The 26,049-nt window shown below is 41.4% G+C and overlaps 1 protein-coding gene across 4 annotated transcripts in view; it reads left to right on the forward strand.

The window, feature by feature from the left end:
- Frmpd4 (FERM and PDZ domain containing 4) overlaps positions 1–26,049 on the forward strand; it is an 862,356-nt gene that overhangs the window by 821,028 nt on the left and 15,279 nt on the right. For all 4 annotated transcript variants that reach the window (XM_010613974.2, XM_010613977.3, XM_010613976.2 and 1 more), the window contains 6 exons: positions 6,025–6,129; positions 8,615–8,722; positions 12,684–12,815; positions 16,263–16,382; positions 22,203–22,339; positions 25,494–25,620. In XM_010613974.2, the coding sequence (XP_010612276.1) occupies positions 6,025–6,129; positions 8,615–8,722; positions 12,684–12,815; positions 16,263–16,382; positions 22,203–22,339; positions 25,494–25,620 (729 nt within the window). The remainder of the gene's footprint in view (positions 1–6,024; positions 6,130–8,614; positions 8,723–12,683; positions 12,816–16,262; positions 16,383–22,202; positions 22,340–25,493; positions 25,621–26,049) is intronic.

Below are 26,049 nucleotides of genomic sequence, written 5' to 3' on the forward strand. Positions count from 1 at the left end.
AGCGCGTTTTTCCCCAGTTGTGACAACAAAAACAAGTCCGGACATTACCACATATCCCTTGGAACAATATTGCCCCCAGTTGATAACCATTGTCCGGCCTGTAGTCTCCCTTTACTGTTCCAGTCCAAAGTGACTTTTCCCTCCTCTGAATTGTGAGAATTGATGCTCTCAAGTCACTTAAATACATTAGCTAGGAAGCAGAGAGTAAATGGAAGAGAGAGGAGATGGCGATTTCTCACTTGTATTCTTGGGTTTGGATTTTCTTACCAGAAAATTGCTTTGTAAACAAATACTGGGTTTCATTTATTTGCTAAACATCCTGTTGGCAACCAGGATTGACATGCAGAAACAGATGACCCAGCAGACCAAGGGAAAATCCATAAATTCTACTTTTATTACAGACAATAAAAATTAGCATTTTAATTTCTTTTGCAACATGCTGGCCAGCACTTTTCATGTTGCTTGCGTTTCTTGTGTGGGTTAAGGGCCAATAAACACAAGAGAGCCAATACTTACACTTTCCTACTACACCCCACTTGTGTCCAGAGCATCTTACCATGACTTAGCCACAAAAGTCCCCTTTGAGGAAGGCTCAGGTCAAGGAAACCTAGGAGAAGAGTCTTATGGTCCCTGAAATGTTTTGATAAGAAGTAATTCTAGGCCAGGCATGGTGGCACACATCTGTGATCCTAGCACTCAGGAAGCTGAAGAAGGAAGATCACCCTGAATTTGAGGCCAGGCTGGACTACATAGTGAGTTCAGGACCAGCCTGAACTACATAGCCAGACCCTGTCTCAAAATAGAAAGAAAGAAAGAAAGAAAGAAAAAAGTAATTCTAAGTATATTGCTTGTCTCATTTTTCCCCCTTTTTTGGTACCTGGGCTCGAATTCGGGACCTTGCACTTGTAAGGTAGGTGGCAGATCCACTGAGCTAAATCCCCGGCCCTGCTTGTGTCATTTTAAAAAGTATTATGGAGACCTCCCTCACCATACTCTTTACTTAGAAAAAAAATGTAAAGGTACAGAATAATTTCAGAAACAGAAAAATAGGCATCAACAAACCTTTTCTTCAGAGGCTATTGCCTTAGTTTCTTTTCTCTCATTGCTGAGACAAAATACCCAACACCCAAATTTAGAGGGGAAAGGGGTTTATTTAGCTCACAGTTTGTAGAGATTTCAGTCCATAATTGGCTGGCTCCAAGGCAGAATAGCACATGGTAGAGGGGTGTTGCAGAGGAGAAACAGTTCATGGTGCCCACAAGGTAGCAAAAACAAGGGACCTTAAGAGCATCTTCCTGCCCCTTTTACCTTATCCACATGACTGGGTTTAGAGCAGTGCCAACCTAATCACATGTACTGGTTTAGTAATCACACACCCTTAATCCCAGCATCACACACTCTAGATTCAGCCACTTCTGAGAAAACCACCTGTGATTGCATGAGCCTTTGGGGGACATCTGGACACAAACCCTAACAGCTACCCTATAAATGTTGTGTCCTATCTCCTCCTAGTCTTTTTTAGTATGTCTTGTTAGCTGTTGAGATCATGTCACACATATAATTTTATTTTGCTTCTTTGTTTAATAAGCATGTTTGCATGTCATCAAAAATTCTTTATAAGCACCTTTTAAGTGGCTGCAAAACATTACCTTGAACTGAGCATGACTCCCCTAAGCCACTATTATTGGTCTCTTCACACTGTCTTAAAGATTTTGCTATTACTATAAATAATGCTTCAAGGAACATCTTTGCGCATACATCTCCATCTTTATTCAGTATTGTTTCCCCAGGATGGAGTTTTAGAAGGGGCATTCCTGGATTACTCATGGGTTTTCTTTCTTTGGGACTGATAGACCATCTTCTTTCCTCATACTGTTATTTTTAAGGCAGATTTTTCATTGGTCAACTTGTTCCTTGTCCTTGAGCTCTGCTTTCCACAGTTTCCAATGCTAGAACTTCTGAAACTTCCCAACCAATCCTATTGAGACAGAGAGTAGTTAGATTCTCTGCAAACTTTCCTCACACTTCCACAATTCAGTGGGACTTAGGCTAATTTGCTCTCTCGGTTCTGATGTTCCTGGGCTATCGTGACTCACATTGCCTTGGACTTTTTTGTGAGCAGAAGAGCTGAGGGATGTGTGCTTCCCAGCCTCACACTATCTACTTTCCTTTTTGCTCCATACACCTGACCCCCTTGGCCTGTGTCATAGCTGATTATGCCAGGCCAAGTCCCCAGGTGTTTTCATGGGAGGGACCATCAAGGGAGTAGGCTCAACCAAGCGAGTAGGGGGCAGGATGAGAAGGAGGACCTGTGGGTAAGTGCCTTGATTGGGGACTAGGGTGGAACACACAAGGAAAGTTGCAAGGGGATTTCACTGGTGCTTTTAAGAGTCACTAGGTCATGATCAAGGAAGAGTGGCGAGGGGAATTTGTAGCAGGTGCCAACCTCATCACACTGATGCACTTTGGTTGCTTGGGTAGGGTGCTCAGAGACTGTTTATGAGGATATTGAGGCATCAGAAAAATGAAGCTGTGAAATTTGCCATTTAAGCAGCCACTCCACCTACGATTGGTAGGAGCTGTTGGACAAATACCCCAGCTCCCTCTCTCGCTGGACAGCGTAACACTGATGCATGTGATCTGCCTTGCTTCCGAGGAGTCCCCAGTAGGAGAAGCTGCAGTGGCCTACAGCCGGTGCCTTACTTCACAGTGAGCACTTTAGTGACTTATTCCCCCTGCTGTGTCCCTTCTGCTGCTCACCTTCCTGTTCCTCCTGGCAGCACCTCCCAGATTAACTCTTCTTGTCCTGAGGTCTGCTGGATGGAGACTCCAAGCCAAGTCACCTAGAGAGAACTGTAGGCTAGCCCTTACCAAACAGTATGTGGCATCCAATGCCCAGTGCATCAGTAGTACTGGAGAGCTACAGGACCTGCATGTTCAAGGCCTTATACTTCAGTTTCAGAAATTAATTTGTATTTACGTGATTTTTTCAGGCCGTGTTCTAATGACTTCTAAGAGAATCTAAAAGCATTAGGAGACTATGTGGCCACCTGGGCAGCAGCAAATTTGGAAAGAGGTGCAGGGATTGATTAGGGGCCCGCTAATAAAATTAACTAACTGCAGGAGATCTGAATATTCTAAATGGTAATTACTCATCATTTCGACCACAGGATACAAAATACTTGTGATACGTGCCTACAAGTTACTAAGAATTAATTCACCAAGTTTTTGAATGGGGCACGTTGTATATTTTTTAAGTAGTAAAGAAAAAACGGAGTTGAAACTACTGCCCTGACTGGTTTACACTCCTCCATCCACTGTAACTCTGGCCAGTGGAGTAAGCCATTACTTTGCCAATTGTCATTAAGTAGCCTTCAGACAGGAGGACTTTTTATCAAAAAATATTTTTTTAAACATACGTTGAAAAGTGAACTTCCGTATCTGGAACACGTGGGGAGTATTTCATTTCACCAGCAAATCTGGAGAAGCAGGTCCTACTGCATGGCAGCATGTCATGGAATCAGTAGCATCTGATCTGGGTAACTGTTTCACAATCGCTTCCCCTGTGCTAAACCCATTGTGCCAATATAAATACTGGCAGCTTAAAATCATTAAAGAAGAGGAATGTTCTCCTTTCAGCTAAAAAATGATATATCAGAAGGAAATGAGCCCTCCGCTATATAATTTCCTTGTGAATCATCACAAAAGTCAGCCTCTAATTACACAGACCCTGATGAACCTAGTTCTGTCCCATCACTTCGGCTCTATAGTAGGTCTTCGAAAGCTCACACTGAGCATGTTTAAAGCTGGGGTTTTTTGAGTGGTCATTCCGAGTTGTTTGGATTTGTTGTTTTGTTTTTCAAGAGGACAGCCATTCTCCTAAAATGTCTTGCTTAACTGGGTAAGATAAAGCTCTGGAGAACAAATCATCCATCTATCCAATCTTGTGAGACGCTTCTCACCACAAAAGTTGAGATAGGTATGGAGAAAATTTTTAGAAATAATAGGATTCTTCCAGTATTAAAGCCAAAACTACACCCATCACACACACACACACACACACACGCACACACACACACACACACACACACACACGTTTTATATTTTTTTCAGTAGTGATTTTTTATTATAGTAAATTACACATAACACAAAATTTACCACTTAAAACTGTACAACTTGAAGTACTCAATTCAGTAGCATTAAGTATGTGCGCTGTGTTGTACAACCATTGACAGTGTCTAGTTCCAGAATTTTTCTTTGCCTCCAAAGAAAACTCCATATCCATTAAAGAGTCACTCTTTGTTCTGCCCTCCCCCGGCTCCTGGCAACTATTAATCTACTTTCTGTCCCTCTGGATTGTCCTATTCTGAACATTTCATATAAATGGAATCATACAATCTGTGGCTCTTTTGTGTCTGGCTTCTTTCACTCACCATTGTGTTTTCAAGTTTCTCCCGTGTTGTAGCAAATGTTGGCACTTCATTCCTTCTTATGGCAGTGCAGTGTGCGTTGTGTGAACAGACCACTCTTTATTCACCCGTTATATCATGTTATTTTTAATTTAAATGACTGCAAGACACTTGTATTTGACAAGAATTGGAATCCTTCTGATTTTTTTTTTCATTTTACTTGAAATCCAAAGTAAAATCTACTATAGTTGGTTTTGGTGCCTTGAAATTAATATATCACCCAGAATGTCAAACCCTTGTGTTGATTCTGGGGTCAGTTATTAAAATTTGTTACTCAACAGCCTCAGCATCTTACACTATTTGCCATTAGTCTGAACCAAAGGCAATTGCCAATGTTCTGAACCATAGCAGTTTATAAAACAGCTTATAAGCTAGGATATGCTTCAGAATATGAATTTGCCTCTATATTAGGTTTAGTAGAGAACGTAGTTATTTTTTAAAACAAACAAATGATTCTGGCAACCTAGTAGAGTGCTAACTCAATTCACAAACTTAATTTGTTCTATAATTGTGGAAAAGAAGGCCACATTTGTGTTTGTGTGAGAAAGATGGCTGCGGTCTTGTTTGTCATCCAATGCAGAGTTTGCAAAGAAAAACAAAATTTTGCAAAACACTTCTGTTTGCAAACAAAAGCATTCATGAACCAAAGTACCACTGTAGATACCTACTAAATGTGAGTTGCCTTCTCTTTAGGCTTTATTAAAATTATACAATAAAGATTATTCTCAAATAAAGAAATTTTACAAAGGTTAGGCAAAAGCTCCCCCAGAACCTCAGCACCCTTCTAAGCAAGTTCTTTCCTGCCACTTCCAGTTTCTGAAGAAGACCTGTGTTGCTCATGCCCTCATTCTAGTAAAAGGGACAGGATCACAAAGTACAAAGAATCTGTAAAATGGAGAGAATATGAATTCGACTTGCAACTGTAAGTCAAAAAGCTTTCTCTCTAGCCTGGCCCAGTAAGATTACAGATCAGAAGTTACCAAAAAGAAGCTAAAACTCAATTTCCAGATACATTGGGGCATGAGTGCTTAAACAAGTACATGTGTAAATTTGTGTGTGTGTTCATGTGTGTACTTGCCTGCTTACATGTCTACATATTCTTCACATGAATAACACTGGGATTATCAATCATTTCAGCCTGTCAGTGGCTCTTCTCCACCTCATTAAAATAGGTACTTAATGATCAACTAGCCAAATGCCCAACATTAGATTAGACCACCCCCTCCTCTTCCACGTTGTGCTCAAAACTGTCTAAGAAGCAGTGTTTATGCACTTCATTTGCTACCGTTTTAAAGATCCTTAGCTATGTACTTAATAAGAGCATGAAACATACTGTTTGTAGCTCTGGTCTGGTGACTCAATCAAACTTACCAGTTTATGGACATGGTAAGGCTTCAACTGCACCCACAATTTGCATTTTATCCTTGAAATGGATATATGCCAAACATTTTATATTTTAGCACTGCATATCTATGAGGACAAAGATGAAAAACAGCTGGTAACAAGTTTGCATTATGCTTCCAGTAATCAGATGAAATGTTTTCTTTTCTTCTAGTCTCCCAAATCAGCATTTATTAGTGCTGCAAAAAAGGCAAGATTAAAGTCCAACCCGGTCAAAGTACGCTTCTCTGAGGAGGTCATCATCAACGGCCAAGTGTCGGTGAGTGAACAGTCACCTGCTTTGTGACGCCAAGTCACTGAGGCAGGGGCACTGCATTCAAGCAAAGCCAGTAATCTTGCCAGAAGGATCTATCTGAACCTGGTTGTTTGTTTGTTTGTTTTTCATTTCTCAGATCTGAAAATGTCTTTGTTTTTTAGAAAATGGATTCCAGGAAGGTTAAAAAGCAGTACCAGAGGGCATAGGTGCAGAAGTGGAGGTATCAGTCATTCAAAGCATTCAAAAAAGAATATGGTAATATAAATATCCCAAAAGCACGACTTAGGTGTTCCAAACCAAATGTACAAGTCATTCCTAATTAACTTGAACTGTGGAGCATTTGCTAGACAGGGAGGAAACAGTTAACATTTGAAAGTCCTGAAAGCCTTTTCCTTGGTTAATTACATTAGACAGTTTGCCTCTGATCAAAATCAAATTCTTTTAAACGTGGGTAAAGTATTACACAGGTCCACTGTTAAAACAGCATATTGAAAATTAATTCTGGTATAATGTGTTCCAACCAAGCTTAGAAAACTTACGATGTTGAGGTGGCTTTGGACTAAATTTAATAGTCATCTCCTCTGCTGAACCTGGTTGTTGGTTTGCACCGGAGTGTCGATCCTGAGGTCACAATGGGATTGCCAGATCCTTGGGCCATGCCTTAATCCCCTCTCACATAGCCAAGATATGGGGAAGGCCAGTGTTTTCTAGAATGCTTTCGATGTTAGGAAGCGCTTTGCAAAGGAGTTCATCTCATGTGGAAGACTGACGCTGCCTTGTCCATGCTGAGTAAAATATGCCTCTTTGAAACTTCCTCCAACTAAGTGTTCTTCCATAAAATGGATGAGTATGTATTTTGAAAAAAATATGAAGCTTCCATTGTAAAGTTTCCCTCTCAGTAAAATGAGTTTTCTGGTCTTTCAACAAATCAAAATAGCACAGAAGCCAAAATGCTGGTTCGATTTTGCATTCCTAGGCAGAGCCCCTGAACTTGGAGAAAGCAGGCCCTTCTTCTCCCAGTTGCCTCTTCCCACACCACACTCCTAAGTCCCACTCTATCATAGTCTCTCCTGCTCGCCTTGGTGGACCCTTGCGAATCCTTCAAATGTGGGATTATGATACATAATATATTTGCAGTAAGACAGTCCCACTTGAAGGCTGGAAGGTTCCAGGCACAGAGGAATCCAAAGGATCACCTGAAACTGACCTTTTCTGCTGGGAGTTTTTCCAAGCATAAGACTGGAAATCTTTAGAAAGACTATGATCCTAGAAGCAGCTTCAGCAGAGTCAGTTCACCCCTTGGGCATAATAGGCTCATGGGTGAGGACAGCTCTAAGCACCCGTGGTCTCCTGCAGCCGCTGCTGCCTAATGACAGGCTTGTGGATGCCAAACCTTCGGTCATGTGCCCACTCCTCAGCTTTGGTGACTTCTTTCCCAGTCTACCCCACTCGGTTCTGGGGCACCATTTCTTCTGGACCTGGGTGCAGACTTACTCAGTGAATTGGGTAGTGGGAAAGGCATGTTGGGAGATGTGTAGAAGTAGGAAGGAGGGAGAGAGATTCAGGGAAAGAAATAGGCAATGAAGGGCAGGGAAGCTGTTAAAAATATACATATGCTGGAGTTGAATGTGCTCAGGCTGTAAGACTCTAGCAAATGTCTGAACATCCTGTCTGCAAACCAAGGGGTACACACTTTCATGATTGCTGAGCTCCCCCAACCCCTGGGAACTTTGTGATCCACTATGTGTGCATAAGTCAGTACCTTCCCCGGCCTCACGGGACTCCCTCTGCCACTACCACCTCTCTCATCTCTCACAGTTGTTCTACTGAAAAAAATCTGGAGGAATACATTTCTGTTGTTTACTTTGAATTGTGTTTTAAGCTGGTATCTTTTTAAGTTATCTCTAAATTACGATCTGTTCATTATAGACTTAATGATTTACTCTCTTAACACATTAACCCTTTCTTTATATTTTCCTTTTGAGTTTGAGAAACATTTCTAAATGGATTAAAAAGAGTTTCACAAAGTAACTTCACTCTCAGAGCTAGTTAACGCTTGTGACTCACTGTCATTACTGCCATCGGGTGCCAGCCACAGTGCAGCTCTGGGTCCTCTTGCTACGCAATCCATCCTGCTCTATGCAAGTCTGTGCTTGTAATTCCAGACAGGAGTCTGATTACAAAGGAATTATGTTTGTACTATATTTCCCAATGGGAAACTTGAATTTTAAAAAATTTTAATTGATTTTTTGATGGGCAAATGTCTTTTATTTGAATCAGGTGAGTTAACTGTGGCTGGAAAATGATGTTGCTATGAACATCTTCACTCAGATATGGCCAGAGGGACCGCTTGGTTGGCCTTTGAGATTTTCGTTGCTTTCTTATGTTGTGGTTAGGAGAAACTATAGACATGTGTTTCCAGGACCAGAAGTACAATTCTAGTTCAGCTGGCCTGCACTAACTAACCCCACCTTCTTCTGTTAAACAGGAAACGGTTAAAGACAATTCACTTCTTTTTATGCCAAATGTTTTGAAAGTCTATCTGGAAAACGGGCAGACCAAATCATTTCGTTTTGACTGCAGCACATCCATAAAGGTGAGACAATCTGATAGCCTTGGCACCTGGACACTGCCAGATGCAAAGTAAAAGATACAGGGGGAGGCCAATGTAACTGCACCTTTTTTTAGAACTGTTCCTTTATTTCTGCAATTGTATTGATTGTTTCCATAAAAGGTCATGTGTGAATACTTAAAAGCAAACTGAAACAAAAAGCCTAAACCCAGAAGGTTCTATTCTTAACCCCTCGGTGTTACAAAAATATATAATATGCTGTCAATGAAGAAACACTAGGCTAGTCATTTTAATTGAACCGCAGATTAATTAAAATAATGTGATTGTCACCAAGACGGGTTGGCACCCTGCCCAAAGCCAGCACGATTTCTCAGCGATGTCAGCCACCAAGAATAAGATGTTAGCTGTTAATTGAATATCTGTTATCTTGGTGTCCAGCAAAAACAAGGGGTAGAATAATGTAAAGATAATGTTTACTTTTAATTACTGTAACTACTTTCGTGGGAGTGATGCATACAGAGTCAGGAATGAAGAGGAGGGATGGAAAGGAAGAACTACAAAGCAATCCTATTATTTCTGAGCCACAGGTGAGTTTTACATAATACGCAGAACAGCAAAGCATATGGGTTTTTTTGTTTTTGTTTTTGTTTTTTATGTTTTTGGGTTTTTTTTTGTTTTTGTTTTGTTTTGTTTTGTTTTGCCCATGCTTTCTTCCTGGAAAAGAAAAGTGCATGCTCTCTTTTTTTTATTGGACAAAATCTGTTCAGAAATTGATTGCTCCCTAATGTTTCATCAGCCTAAAATAGGCTTTCTTCAAATGGCATAGTAAAAAAGGTTTTATGGATGTAGAAAAAAGTACCTAGTGTTGATCTGTACAAATAATCTATCAAAAGAATATCAACTCTGTCAAAAATGTCTATCAATAGTCAACCCCTGGTTCTCGGTGTTTTAAATTAACCAGCATAGACTTCACGTATGGAAGCATTTTTGCCAAGGCCCACTCACTGCATGCTCTCATTGTCGTGATACCAGCAAGCAACTTGTTTTGGATTGCTTTAAATATGTGGTGATTTAGGAGGCAACAGAGCGGACGATATTAGTAGATTGATATTAGAGCATTAAGTCATCCTTAAATCATTCCAGATGAAATATTAACTTCTCTCATCCAAGGCTGTTAATTTACATGAGGATGACTGACAGAGTCTTGTTCCTTTTTTTTTTTTTCCTATTCAATACCAATTTATGGTGAGATGTTAATCAAATTATTGATCGACTAGCACAGGAGTTGGCCAACTGTTTCAGGGAAGGGCCAGATAGTTCTGGGGGTTCAGTCTGTCTGTTGCATCATGAAAACAGCCAAAGACAGGAGAGTTAGGGGAGTCCTTAAGACTGTGAGCAGGTTCAATAATTCACTTAAAGGATGCACAGAACTCAGCAATTTGTCAGTCTTACAGTTACATTTTATTACAGCAAAAGGCCAGAGAGGGAAATCAGCAGTGGGAGAAGGTACCTAGCCAGGGCTAGGCCCGGGGTGGAGTGGGCACAGAGCCTTCCAGTGCCCTCTCCCAGTGGATTCTTGCAGACAGCCCTTCATTCTCCCAGAAATGATGTGTGATGAGATGCATGGGGGTACTTCCAACAAAGGAAGCTCCCCTGAACCTTGGTGTCCAAAGGTTTTATTGTGATACAGCTGACCACCTGCCTGGGCCTGTAAGCAGGTTGCTCTGCTACTGCACGGACCACAGGTGAACAAATTGGCATGGCCAGATAGATAGACCTATGCCACTTGCAGACGTCGAACTAACCCATAGAGCTACCCTACTACCATTCTCTCTGAAACCATGGCCTTGTTCTGCTCTGTTCCTTGCTGTTGAGCTCTCTACCTCACCCAAAGCTGTAGGCAAAGACCTGAGTGCATTTCTTAACAGAAGCAAGTCTAAACTTAAAGAAGCTCTGCTGTTAATTCCCTTCGGCCTCTTTATTATAGGACCCACACTAGACTGAGTTTGATTTCCCCGAGGATTGCAGATGACAATGAGAAGACAAAGAGCAATGCAAAGAGTTCACATCAAATTCAAGTTATCTTATCTTGCACCTAACAGCCTTATCACAATAGACACTGGCTGGTAGGTGTAAAATAGAAACAGTACAGTTATGAAAGGAATATGACACTGTTTAATAAAAATTGCCAAAACTCTTGCTACAGAGTTACAATAGGGAAAAACTACAACTATCATCAGTTTTCTAGTGTCCTCCCTGGTGGTTGAGGAGAATGTTTTCTAAAGCATGTGTTGCCATACAAAAGGCTGATTTTGTTTTCTCTTTTCTGCACTTTGTGCAAATATTATAAGCAGAGAATATTTTTAGGAAGTTCAGCAGGGCCCAGGTATGTCTGTTGAACAATCGAGGGTGGGTGGGTGAATATGCAGATTTCATTTTAGTAGGGCCTGAAATTTTTTTAAAGGGCCACAGAGAAGAGTCCAAACATCTGAAAAGTCAATAAAAGAAAATGTTACGTACATCAGAGTTTCTCTGCATTGGCACAATTGAGATTCTGGGTCAGATAATTCTTTGCTGTAGGGCTGTCTTGTGCATTGTAAGATGTTTAGCAGTGTCCCTGGCCTCTACCCATTTGATCCCAATAGCATCCCCCACCTCCACTGTGACAACAAAAATTTCCCCAGAAATTTCCAAATGTTGCTGTGGGGCAACGTTTCCCTTGGTTGAGAACCACTGTTCTGTGGGAATTTTAGCATCGGAAAATTATTACCTTGAGGAAGAATCATTTCCTACTTTTCAAGTACATGAAAAAGTAAAGGATGAAGAGATTACTTTTGCACTGCAGTAAATATGTGTATTTGTGCCTGGGACCCTTTTCTAATGATACATGTCTAATCTTTTTTTTTTCATCTTTAATTGAGTTCATTGGTACATTTTAGGGATACAGTACAGTTACATCCATTGTTGGGATCTTGTACCTCTACATGACAAGTCTTGATTCTCATTTGTTCCCCTTACATGTCTAATCTTAAAAAAGATTACCAGCAAAGCTTTCTTCTTTCACCTTCCCCAGAAACATCAAATGAACGTGTATTTCATGGTGCTCTACCTCGTCACCAAACAGTGTTATGCTAAATGCTTTCTATATATGGACTCATTTAATTCTTATGTCCATTCCAAGGCAGGTATTATTACCATCCCCACCTGACAGATAGGGAACTGAGATACTTGCCGATTAATTGTCTTTCCCAAAGCTGCAGAGCTAAAAAAAAAACAGTGGAGCTGGGTTAGAAAGCCAGACTGAGCATCTCTGGAGCCCACAGTCCCCACCACCACCACCGCACTGCCCTTTCCTTCAGCAGCGTAGGACTGGGGCCAGCAAGCTATGTTTATGAAGAGCCAGAGAGCAAGTAGCCCAGGCTGCTCAGCCCTCTGCTCAGTTCTGCTGATGCATTGCTCAAAGCACCTGTGAACAAAAGATGAAGAAATGGGCCTGAACATGCGTGTCCAAACAAAACTTTCTTTACAAAACTGCTGGTCGGTTAGATTTGGCATGCAGACCTTCTTCTGCCAAGCCCTGGGGTAGAGCACTTTCAGAGCTCATTTAATCATGACCTCATTTAGAAGAGAGGAGACTTGAACTGAACACATTATACCATCTATTGACAACCTTTGTCATTTAAGACTAGGAATAGTCTTACATAGCAATAGGAAAGCTTTGCCTCGGGCTGATCACCTTGTTACCACTCTGTTTTGAACGCCACAGAGAATTTGAGTGGTGGTAAAGGCCACGGAAAGGCCAAGGGAAGGAAGGCCTCATTTCTACGGCTTTTCGGGTCTTTGCAGCATCACATTCCAGAATCAAGCAAAGGTATACAATTTTAAGGTGTGGAGCCTGAATATGTTACCACTTTCCAGTCATGGTAGACTCCACAAAAGGGCAGCCTGGAGTTTGATCACATTGTGTCAATGTTTTCTCTGTAAGGATGTCATCTTAACTCTTCAAGAGAAGCTCTCCATCAAAGGCATTGAGCACTTCTCCCTCATGCTGGAGCAGAGGACAGAAGGGGCCGGGACCAAGCTGCTCTTGCTGCATGAACAGGAGACACTAACTCAGGTCTGTGAGATGTCACCCTCAGGGGCAAAGCTGCTGGTGCCAGCAGAGTCCCACAATACCCCTCCCTGTAACCCTTTAAATGCAGTGATTGCATCACGAGTGTCTCCACTGAAGGAACCACTGGCATTCACAATGCATTTTATACCTCGAAGTGATGGTCCCTTTTTGTCAGTCTTTCATAGCCTGTCGTTTGTTCATCTAAGCAGATTTGTCATTCAAAGACTCGGCAGCTACTCATAGGAAATATCGCTCTGTCGAATTCTATTTTATGTTGTTGCAATGACTTGTTTGACTGTTTTGATCACAGATCTCTTGAAGTCATTAAAAAGAAATGGTTTCTGAGAATATGTAAATAAAACTAAAATCATATTTAGTTGTTTTAAATTCTGCATGCATACTTTAGACTTTTTTGCATAGCCTGAAATCTCTCCCCCAGTCTTTCCTGCTATAAATATGTGATCTGCCAATGTGTCCCAGTTCCTGGTTATCACGATGCCACCCTTATCTGTTCTCTGGAGAGAAAAGCGGGCTGTTTGGCTACTGAATTCAGCATTGCATCCTCACTTACAATTTCACACCAGCAGTCTTTGTGGAATGTCTTAGACATTTCAACAAATGTACTTTACATAGGAGACTGGTGATGAGAGAACTTTAGATGGAGGTTATGAGGGGACACCAGGCACTGAAGCACGAGGATAGCATCGGACGGATGGAGGAGCAGGAAGTACCATCACACTGAAGTGCTTCTTGGTGGTGGCATCATTAAAGGTTGGGCCCCACCCCTCAGGTCCTACAAACATCCCTTCTTCTCTTGACTCAATCCATTTCAATTTACAGTATTGGAAAGTTGCTATTTGTGTTGGTTTATATTCCTCCATGTAAACTTGACCAATTATTTCTATCAGGTTTAAATCTACTGATACTTTTATTGCTTTTTTTTTTTTTTGCCATAACGGCCATTTTTTGCTTTTTAAATTTTTTTTATTCTTGCATGTTTCCAGGACTAGTCATGATTACATTCATCATGGGAAGATGATGCATATACATAACACAGCTTTTGTCAGCCCTTTTCCTTCCCTTCCCTCCCCTCTCACCATCTCTTCATCCTTTTTCCTTTTGCAGAAGGACTATCTTCCTGTTTGCTGTTATCTATTATTTTGCTCTTTATTTATATCTTGGGTTTCTCATATAAGTTAAATCATATAATATTTAAGCATATGTCTGATTTATTTCACTTAAAATTATGGTCTCATGGTACATTCATTTTCCTTCAAGTGCCCTCCAATTTCTCCTTTTTTGTGGCAGAGTAATGCTCCATTGTGTATAAACGCCACATTTTCTTTATCCATTCAACTGCTGATGAACACATAGGCCACTTCCAAGATTTAGCTAATATAAATTGTGCTGCTATAAACATGAGTATGCATGGATCACTGTAATATGATGTCTTTAACTCTTTCAGGAAGATACATAGAAGAATAGCTGGGTCAAATGGAACTTCTAGTCATAATTTTTGAGGAATCTCCATACTGATTTCCATAGTGATTGTACTAATTTACTTTCCCACCAACAATATAGAAGGGCTCCTTTTTCCTCACAGCCTTGCCAGCTTTTGTTATTTGATTTCTTGATGATGGTCATTCTTTCTGGGGTAAGATGGAATCTCAGTGTGGTTTTAATTTACATTTCTCTGATGGCCAGCAATCACATCCAAGGATTACTATTTTAACCTGTGTCAAAGCACTCTTGGAAATGGATGACTTATTTCACACAGCATTACATAGGAATAATCCCTGATAGACAGAGTTCCTCGTGTGGCAGCTGTGTCTGCATCTCATGGCCCCCAGAAGCAGAATTTAAGAATTAGAATGCATGGGGCGTGTTTGGAAGCAGATCTCAGGAAATGCTGGAAGAGGAATTGGAGAGGGGGATGGAAAAAGCTGGGAAGCCGATGAAGAATGTGTTATCACCAGTTTCCACTGTGGGCCACAGAAGCTCAGTCCCACTGGGAGGACTGAATACACATGTCAGAGGTGCCCCATGACACGGGGGAGGCAGCGGGCATTCGGCCCCCAACATGAGGTCTGTTGTTGGTGCCGGGCTGTGCCCAAGGACAGTCTCTCCCTGGTTATTCAGGTTTGCCTCGTGCTGTCAGATGGCTCCAGGTATTGTAGTAAAGAACTGTTAGCCCCTAGCAATAAGTGCCAAGAGTTGTGGGTAGACAGCTGGTTACTGTGAGTCTAGGGAACACCCCATAGCTTTATGTTTCCACTTATCGTTTCTGAGCCCTACTACTACCTGGGTTATGGGACAGCATCATGCTGATTAACTTGAACAGCCATGCTTTTAAAAGTCTCTTCTGGTATCGGGTAACCAATACTTAAGAAAATTGGTTCGAATATCCTGTTAAAAACCAGATCTATGCCTTTGAAGTCAGTGCAATGCAGTTATTACCATTTCCGAACAGGATAAAAATCAGTTTATTGAAATGTATATGTGACTTTCCATGGCCCTTCTATGGGTCACCTTCCTCTTTCCCTCACCTGCTTCCCCCTCTCCCATAGCATTCTCTCCCAGGAGCAGTTCCTTAATGCAAACCCTCATCTCAGGTGCTGCTTCTGGGCAGCTCAACCTAAGCTACAAGGTAAGGTGCCCTTTTCAGGGAATGAGTATGTGCAAGGAGTGATCAAAATAGACAATGAATGTTTAAATTTTTAAAAATTGGGCTGGGGATGTAGCTCAGTGGTGCTGCACCTGCCTGGAAAGTGCAAGGTCCTAAGTTCGATTCCTGGTATGAAAAAAAAAAAAAAGTTTTAAAAAGGATTACAGTAGAAGACTCATTGCCATTAATACCCCTAAGTTGAACACACTTATCCCATCACTCTTACCACTTCCTGAAGTAGCTCTGGAAGTCCACTCTCATGAGTGTCTCTATGAGTTACGATGAAAATAGTGACTGCCGCTGCTGAGAGTCACACAGTTGAAAGACAGGCTCATAAAAACACAATGGTGTGTCCATCCACCTGATTTACCAGTCCTGACACTGTGACACTTCTTGGCTCTTCCCCAAAGTAGAAAGAAGTGACCATGAAAGGTAAACATTTCCAATCGATTCAGGACATTAAAATAAACTCAACTGTGCAACTAAAGTCACTTACAAAAGACAATTTCCAGAACCACTTCACAGAATGGCAAGGGCGATGGGATGAAGTCTGTTTGAAGTGAAGGTATTTTGAGGGGAATTCATGGCAATGTGTCTTTTACTGCAATAATTCTTTCATATTTAAGCACATGCCATATTTTTATCACACCTCCTATGCTAAATACATAAAGAACTGCAACTTCTTCTTTCCTTAGTGTTGAAGAAAGCCGACTTTGCTTTTGTGTCCCTCAGCCATTTCTCAGTCAGCACTGAAGTGTTTTTGTGTTACGGGTCTGCTATTCCAGGTGACGCAGAGGCCCAGCTCCCATAAAATGAGGTGTCTTTTCCGAATTAGCTTCGTCCCAAAGGATCCAATTGACCTGTTAAGGAGAGATCCAGTTGCTTTTGAGTATCTTTATGTTCAGGTACGTGAAAAATTTGTTATGTTTTAGATGAATGTTGTAGGATAGACTAACCTTGGCTTTTTTCTCTGAATTCTCTAATTATAAATCCTTCTTGTGTTCCATCCTAAGTTCCATAAAATGATTCTATGGTGCTCTTTTTATTTTTACATTGGATTTTAAAGAAATTCAATACTTAAAAAAAAAGTTGCAAGAGTAATCCTCTAAACCCTCCATCCAGATTCACAGATTATTATTATTTTGCCACATGCAGTTGATCTTTAATGCTGATTCATATTCCTTGTCTTCCCACAGAAACACACACATGCACGCACGCACACAGTATTTTTCTAAATCACATGCAAGTTAGTTGCCAAAATCATATTGCTTATTCCTAAATACATTGTGAATATTTCTAGTAACAAAAACTCTTTCTTAAATAACCATTGTATAATTAACAAAATCAAGAAAGTTAGGACAGTGGATGTAGCTCAGTGGTCGAGTACTTGCCTACCATGCACAAGGCCCTGGGCTCAATCCTCAGTACTAGGAAGGAAGAAAGAAAAGCAGAAAAGAAGGAGGGAAGGAAGGCAGGAAGGCGGGAAAGAAAGAAGGAAGGAATTTAACTTTGATGCATTTCCATGATCTTAGCTATAGTCCACATCCAAACCATGCCTGTTGTCCCTGCAGTGTTCTTTGTATTAATTTCTTTCTAGAACAGAATCCACCACAGGATGCCATTTTGCATTTAGTCTCTTTAGTCTTCTTAAACTGGAAACATTCCTCAGCCTTTCTTTGATTTTCATGACCTTGAGAGATTTGAGGAATACTGATCAGCTATATCATAGATGTCTGTCAATGTGGGGTTGTCTGATGTTTCCTCGTGATTAGGTTGAGGCTATGCATTTTGAAAAGAGCAGTGTGAGTGGCTTTGTTTCTTCGGTGAGTCACATCAGGAGGCACATGACGGTAGTTTATGCCCTTAATGGTAACCCTAAATGTGACTCTTCATTGGGCAGTATCCTCCAAACCGATCCTCCCCCAAGTCACTGTCTTTCTTTTGGAATGAAGAAGGGGTTTGTGGGAGTCACTTTCCAAGTCTGTTATTATGTTATACTCCATCACACTTTCACCCACTGGCCTTCGTATAATTGATGACACCTAAATAATGATGATGATGCTTGAAAATGATATGTTTGACTCCATTATTTCTTCATTGATTAATCAGCATGCTACTGTCAAAGACAGTTTCCTTTCTCCTTTATTTGCTTATTTATGTATTGCTTACATTGTTGTGAAATGTTGTGAAATCCACCATATTGAAAGTATCAATTTCAGGCATTAAAACTTTAAGAAAATAGAATCCTTTCTAGATTAGCTGATATTTGATCCTGTGCTCTAAATTCACAAAAACAAAAGCTTCTACAAATGAGTACCTGGCACAGTTTGCCCCAAAGGAAACTTACCTAATTTGATATTTAGGAGGTGGTCCTAGGTTTTCCTATAACTGCACCCTATTATTGTCATTGAACTTTCCAGTATTAAAAACATTGCACAGTAAGGACCCACTTAGTTAATGCTTAAGCATCTAGCACTAGAACTACTTGGAGAGGTTGTAAATCTCCATGTTACTTTTTCCCCAAAAAAAAAAAAAAAAATGAAAGAAAGAAAAAAGAAAGAAAACAAACAAAAGAAAAAGGATATGCTCTCTCTTCAACTTTCAACTGGGGATAACTGCATAAGGCAAAGTGACTGGAGCCATGTATAGACAACGAAAAGCAAGAATGTTGGGAAAAGAAAAAATAAAAGAAACGGTTGTTAACTCCGAATAGTTGGTCCACAGGTATTTGTTATATTTCAAAGACTTTGTAATCTTTTAAAATTGGGGAGGAAAAGAAAGTAGGTAGAAGATAGAAGAGAGATAGAGACAAGGTAAATATGGGATGTTCAAAATGGTGAAATAATTAAAGTGACAGTAAGTCCTGGAGATCAGAACTGATGTCAGGAGAAAAAAGAAACAGAACAAACCAGAACATTCTAGCAAATGAGGGCCCTCGGGATAAGACCAGCTAACTCCTCCAACTAGGTAGTCTTTGGAAGGCTGTGCTGTTTACAGATCAATAGGATAATTAATTTTCCCTGAAGATAACCCGAGTCATATCCTGTTCAATATATACCCTGTTTACTAAGTTAAAAAACAAACATACAGTGCCTTTTCCACTTCAAACATCAAGCCTTTCGTGTTTGGCGTTTTTAAACTTTCCTCAGCTACACCTTTCACTTGTCAATGGTGTCCCCTGCCCACCCCCCACAGACCAGGGAAGCCAGACATGACTGTATGAAAAGAGCCCAAGTCGGCTTATCTGCTGTACATTTTCCCCATATTCCTGCCGCAAACCGTGCCAGAGATTGGCAGCTGAAACTAAGTACTGGTACTGGACTTATTACTCCTCAGCTGCAAATAAATAGCTACAGGTGCCCATCAGTACCTAGCTATACACAGTGAGATACATTGGGTGGTTAGTCTCTATGATTATACACCCCCCCAAGAGCAGGAAGATGCACTCAAACCACTTGATTCTACTTATATTTCAACATCCCAAGTCCATTAGATTTATAAAAGAGCAACCTGGTTGCATGGGGGTGGTTCCTAAGTGGACAAAGAGACACTGCTAAACCCAAATCTGTACAAGGTGTGTGTGCTCCACTCTAATGCATAGAGAGCGTGCTTATTCACAAGGCACCTTTTTCATACCTGTGGGACTGGCCTCGGAACAGGAAAACCTGCCTGGAGATCTTGTCCAGGGACTTGCAGGAGAAGATTAACGATGTTTCTGCTTTCCTAGCTGGTGAATTGTGTGGGTGGTAGATTAGCTACCTCTTCAAGGGGTAGCCAGCCAGGGAAATGCATAGCCATATTTGGTGGCATATAGAGACCCAAATAAAGCTACTATCATTTTATATACCCTCCACCGAGAATAGGAATGATTTTTTTTTTTTTTGCCTAAGACTCTCTGCTTGGAAATACCTGCATCCCAGAATGTGTGATGTGTCTAAAATGACCCCTGTCTGTTATGTCAACTGGTCTGCAAATGGTGCCTGTGGCCACATCAATTTTAAGATATTTAAAAGATAAAATGAAATTAGCCTAGAGAACAGAAGAGCAAGCAGAAGCAATGCATATTGCTTTACAAAAACCAAATCAATTTAACTTAGCACGCTCCTAATGAGGACAGTCACCATTGACTAGATGAAGCATGACGAAGAAAACAGAGATTTCAGTAGTGATAATACCTATTAATCTCCTAGTTGTTAATGGCCCATGAGGTCTTTTATAGATTTTAGCATATATATTAACAGTAAACTAATAATCTAGATTATTCTAGTTCATAATCATAATGAGTTGCGCTGACATTTTCCTGCCCACTGTCTATTAAGAAGAAGATTGTTAGACCAGTTAGTAAACAGGATTTGACTTAACAGGTTCCAAAAGGTTTTCAAATGCTTTAGCAACATTGGTTTTATTTTGCACATCCAATATGTTAATTATCAACGAATTTTTGGTAGGCCTAAAGTGAAGCCGAGCCCACTAAGACCTCTGTTTCATAAGACAGGGACCACCATTTACTTGTGGGCTGCATTTTAAGTACAGTATTTAAGAGTAATAAAAGTATGGTTAATACCAAAAGATGTATATAATTCAGATATCATACTAATTCTCTGGGGTCATTCTAAACTAATTGTGTAGTGTAATTAAATGTCAAAAAATCCACCCAAAAGTCAAGTTAAATACTGGGTAAAATAGGTGTGAAAAAGTAGTCCCAGTCACAACTCTTAGGAGATATAATAGTGATAACTCATCTTTATAAAGCACATTTTGTTGTATTAAACACCCTTATAGGTATCATGGAAAATTTGCAAGTTATTTGTTAACTTTCAAATTAAAGAGTGTGTCCATTTTTAAGACAAGAAAAATGAAACCTAAGAGACCTGAAATGTCATGTCCAAGGTTTTTGGATTAACATTTAACAGAGCCTAGGATCAAACTTGGACTTGTGTCTCTAAATTCTGTACGAAAAGCCTCTGTCTTATGTCCACTATGCAATAGCAGTCAGTGGAGAAAGTGATTTCTCAAGTGCCTGAGCATGGCGCTGTGACAGGTGGCTTTCCCATCTCTAGCTCTCCCGGGACACTGTAAAATGAGCCCTGTGTAGCTTATCAATCCCCTCGGAGCCCATATGGGCTAAACTGAGTCTTGGGAAGTGACTGGTAAACCCAAGGCTAGAGAAATAAAATGGCTGCCTGGAATGGCTTTCCAAGCTGGGCCAGTGAGACTACCCTGACTCCTGCCTCTGGACAGATCCACCTCCAACAAGGTGGCCAGGCATTCCAGGGAGGACAGTGGGCTAAGGGGCACACATCACGTGTAGGTACAGAGTGTGCCAGCATGGCATGCGTGAAACATGGCCAGTGTGTAGAAGCCATACCGCAGTACATGTTCCCATCTTAGTAAAGTCAATATATGAAGCAATTACAAATGTGCATCTCTTGGAAAGGAGGCAAACACATCCTGATACAGGCTTCCGTGTGAACTCTTCTTGGGACAAAGCAAAGAATAAAGAAAAGAAGCGTGTAAGAAAGGCATATCTGTGTTTTCTCACCCAAGGATACAGTTTCCCACAACAAAAATAAGGAAACACAGATGCAGAATCCGTTTATGCAGTCCTGCGCTTCTCCCCAACATTGAGCTCCCTGCTTTGCTCCTAGCAGGAGTGAGAACACACCCCTACGGGCAACAGTCTGGAGCCATACAGGACTTTACACATTGTAACACACTCTCGGCCACTCTTTAATCTGATCCTCACCGCACACCGGGTGAGTCAGGTGTTTCCATTTTCCAGATGAGCAAACACACACACACCACGAGATGTGAAAGGACCCCCACAGAGTTACACATTAGAGGCAGCAGGGATGAAGCCATGAAGATGATGGGGGATTTTAGTAGCTGCCCTTTGCAAAGCGGTCCAGCGCACTGCGATCAACCATTGCTTGTTCATCTCATTTAATCCTCAAACCTCACCAGTGAGGTAGTGCATATGAAGCCCCACTGCACAGATGAGGACACCAAGGCCACGAGAGTTCAAGCAAATGGTACACAGGTAGCCACTGGCAAAGCCAGGACTGCAGAGCAGTGGGGTCTAAGTATAGATCACCTTCCTGGTTCTGCCTCCCTGAAGTTGCTCTGGATTCTAATGAAGAGGAGAAGGAGATGTCTTTCTTCAGGACAGTAGTTAATGTGTAAGAGTGCTGACAACTTACCAGGTACAGTTCTAAGGGCTTTACACGGTTAGCTCATTGAACTGTCGCCACAATCCCATGGTTAGAAAGCACTATTGCCATGATTTACAGAAAGGGAAACTTAAGGCACTGCCAAGTGAGGAACTTGCCCCAGGTCACCCCCACCCAATATGGAACCCAGGATTCCAACCCCGATGGCCCAACTCCAGAAACCACAGTATGCTATCCGAGCTTTGCCTGCTCTGCTGCAGCACCTGTGTTTGGAAATTTCATCCCTAAATTCCTAATTATTTTTACAAAAAGCTAAATATTTAAATAACAGCTTGTCGATGAATGTTAAATGTTTTGTATGGTCTGTGTGTTTGTGCGTGCAGTTAAACACTGACTCGGTTCCAAGCAGCACGGTGGAAGCGTTTCCACATTTAGCCTCCTTGCCTTTGAAGTGAAGGTTGAAACACTCGGGAATTGCATGTCACCTGTTCCTCTTAAACGGCTCCGGGCGGCCTATTCTCTGACGAGCTGCGCCCTCTGCTGGTCTCTTCGCAGAGTTGTAACGATGTGGTCCAGGAGCGCTTCGGGCCGGAGCTGAAATACGACATAGCTTTGCGGCTTGCCGCGTTACAAATGTACATCGCCACCGTCACCACCAAGCAGACGCAGAAAATCTCCCTCAAGTACATCGAGTAAGTGCTAGCCCTCGGCACCACTTCGGAGACACAGATGCTGCTTCCTAACCGCCCGAGCGTACTTTTGATCTTTGTTTCTATTTCCAAAATGGTTCTGTTTGTGGCAGGTCATTTGTTAACCAGAGGCAAAAAGTATGAATATCATGTTCCGTTATGGTAGAAGAGATCCATTTTATGCATAATCTACTTTTAGAAAATTGTGCTTAAAACGAGGGTTATATCGAAAGTGAAGCTTGCACTTTTAAATTCCCAAAGGGTCTTGATTCCAAGCCAAACTTTGGAATCGGCACTTTTCAGACCTTAACCTGTTCAATTCTTACAACGTGTGAGATCAGTTTTACAGAAAAGCAAATCGAGGCAGACTGATGAAGTAACTTGCCCAAGTCTGCTCACTGGAAGGGGCGGGATTCGAATCCAAGCAGTGGGACTCCTAGTTTTGCTGGGATTTTCTTGATGGGCTAAAGGACCTATGTTTAGAATGTGTCTGTGTAGCTTGAGGTCACCTTTAGATGTCAGAACTCGGTATAAAGTAATGTTCCGATCAGGGGGCGTGGTATTCGTAGTCAAGAACCGTGTAGTAGCTGGGAAGGAGGCCACACGCAAACCTCACTTGCTCAGTGGCCTCCTGTTCAGAGGCTGTGAATGTGCTCTTGGGCTGAGTCAGCCGTGGAACTCCTTCAGTAGACCTCTCGGGCCAGGGAAGAACCTCTCGACTTAGAGTCTGTGTTGACTTCAGTTCCTGAGTCTTTCCTTCAAAAGGAGCTCTTTGTCTCCTTGCAGGTGATTCTTTAGCCTACAGCAGCCTCTATTTCCTCCACCCCAGGAGTGACTTATGCTAAGAAAAATGGAAAACATGTATTTCAGAGTTCATGACCGGGCTGAAGTCATAGCTCTGTAAAGTTAAAAGCTCTGCACATCCCCCCACCCCATCCCCACCTGCATGCGATGGACAAAGTCACTACAATCACACCTTCCAAATAAGCTTGTCCAGGGTTGCCTGTAACACGCCAGGATGCCAGGCTTACCCAGACACCGTAGTTTTTCTCTACAGGTCTATGAGCCCATGTTGGGGAGGTCTGGAGCTCCCAATTGCTGACTTCAGTGCCTCTGTGCTGGCAACTCCATCCACCTGTGCATGCCCAGGGAGGGACAAATTCTTGTGGCCCTTTTGAGTCTTGGTGCGTGGGTGCCAGATGATTTCTCTCTATTTTTTCCCTTGCCACACATGCACATTGACTGTAGTGTAAGAGAGACACAGCAAACCAAAGAGGTCTTTTCACTCCACTAGATACATTCATACCTCCTCCCAATCACCTTTCTGAAGTTCTTAGGGACAGATGAAACTGGCTGCCATTTGAGAAGGTGGCCTGCACAACTTGAGTGGATTTCCAGATAATTAAAATGCATTTCTGTTTCTACTGTCTATGTCCACATTTTCCTAGGTTGAACACTGTACAGTCAAAAGTCCGTCTTAGAACTGGGCATAGTGGTGCACACCTGTGATCCCAGCACTTACCAGGCTGAGGCAGGAAGACTGCCTTGAGTTTGAGGCCAGCTTGGGCTACATAGTGAGTTCATGACCAGCCTGAACTACAAAGGGAGATCCTGCCTCAAAAAAACCAAAAAACTAAAATATCTCAGTAGCCAGGCATGGTGGTGCACACCTGTAAGACCAGCACCCTAGGAGGCTGAGGCAGGGTGATCCCAAATTTGAGCCCACCCTAGGCAACTCAGCAATATAGTAAGACCCTTTCTCAAAAGAAGAAAATTGAAAACGGCTGGTACAAAGACCCTAAGTTCAATCCCTAATAATACACACACACACACACACACACACACACACACACACGAAAGCACCTCAGACTTAAGTAACTTAACTAAGAGTTGCAGAGTCTATAATAATGTCATTTATGAATTTCTTTCTTCATTCAACAAATAGCCATTTGGCATTTTATATAGTATTCACATTAGGATGGGAAAAAATATTGATGTGAATAAATACTATCTTGACCATCAAGGAATTTGTAATCTGATAGTAAAAAGAAGACATAAAGATTGAATTGCACTTATTGAACATAATGATGAAAGATTCAGGGTGTAGAGCAGTGGTAGAGCATTTGCCTAGTATGCATGAAGCCCTGGGTTCAATCCCCAGTATTAATATTTGTACATGGGTGAAAACATAAATAAAATGATGCAAGTAGAATTAAAAGGCCACCCATAAGGAGTGTCAAATAATGGGCAAATATAAGTACAAGTTAAGGAGGGAGAAGAGAACATAATGACCATAAAATAGCATCTTTATCAAAGAACATGGATGGTCAAATGGGGCAAGATTGTATTCTTATCCTTCTTCAGAGAGGACCTGGAGAGGAAGAAATAATTAAAATCATCTTGAAGGTCTCAGGATAGATTTCCTAAAATTCAAATGGAACTTCCTTAGGAAAGAGTAACAGTCTTTGCTGGAGAGGTGGCTCTTGGCAAAAATATATTAACCCAGACCCATTTGCTACTTGTGCTTCTTTTACATCCATCCCCATGCACTGATACCTTGCCAGATGGACATACTTGTGCAACTACGAGCCACGCTCCAACAAGAAATGTAAATGGAAGGATTTTAACAGACATGAATTGGCCAGGATGAAAGAGAACTGTGCATTGCTTGTAAAAGGGCCATTGATGGAGGTAAAGGACAGAGAAGATAGGTTAGGCGCATGAAGAAACTGCATTCATCCTTGTAAGAAAAGAAAATGAAACAATGTAGGAAGCCAAGGGCATAAGAAAATGAGAGAAAAGGGATGGAAAGAAGTTGGTGTTGGAAATATGAACTTAGATATGGGAATGTGTGTAAGAGATTCAGGTGTGGGTTGATGAGGCCTCTCTTCTATTTCCATTGGTTCTCTTACGCCTTGTTAGAATTCTTTCTGGAGAGTGGGGAATGTGTATCTTTTTAAATGCAGATATAGGTTTTAATGATCGAATAGTATGTTTCCTGAGTGTAAATTAAAAGCTGCTTCCCTAACTGGGGACTTATCTCCATTCCCTGCCTTCTGAGGAGCTCATTTGTTCCAACAAACATCAGAGCGCCATTTTGTCTTAGATAACTAATCATCACAAGAATGCAAAATTAGAGATGTGCTTTTTATTGCAGGAAAGAATGGGGATTAGAGACTTTTCTCCCGTCTGCTGTGCTGCAAAGCATGAAAGAGAAGAACATCAAGAAAGCACTCTCACACCTTGTCAAAGCAAATCAAAACTTGGTACCACCGGGTAAAAAGGTATCACATTTGCATCTTAATAGAAAATAGTTTTTTTTTAAATGTTTAAAATTAGCCCGTGAATAAAATACTTAGCACCATATTTTCAGAAGGCAGTAACATTGTACGACCTTTTAAAAACGATTAATATATGTCTAAGTCTGATGGGAAACAAGTATTCTTCTGGACACTTATTTCTTTCTCACAAGTTATAGACTCTTTGTTGTACAGGGTGGGTGTGTTCACAGCCCACGCGGGTGAACCTTGCAGAGACCTGGTGATTAGATGATGATAGAATTGCAAAAGCAGTCTACATTTCCCTTAGTCTTGCTTACCACTCATACTACCTTTCATGCACAGCAGCCAGCAAGGGGCCCTGAAGGCCAGATGCCATATTAATTAAACCAGGATTTCTCCACTGTGACCCTTTTCACATTTGATAACTGCTCC

Source organism: Fukomys damarensis, unplaced genomic scaffold, assembly GCF_012274545.1.
Source record: "Fukomys damarensis isolate Sample0158 unplaced genomic scaffold, DMR_v1.0_HiC HiC_scaffold_39, whole genome shotgun sequence".
Classification (NCBI taxonomy): Eukaryota; Metazoa; Chordata; class Mammalia; order Rodentia; family Bathyergidae; genus Fukomys; species Fukomys damarensis.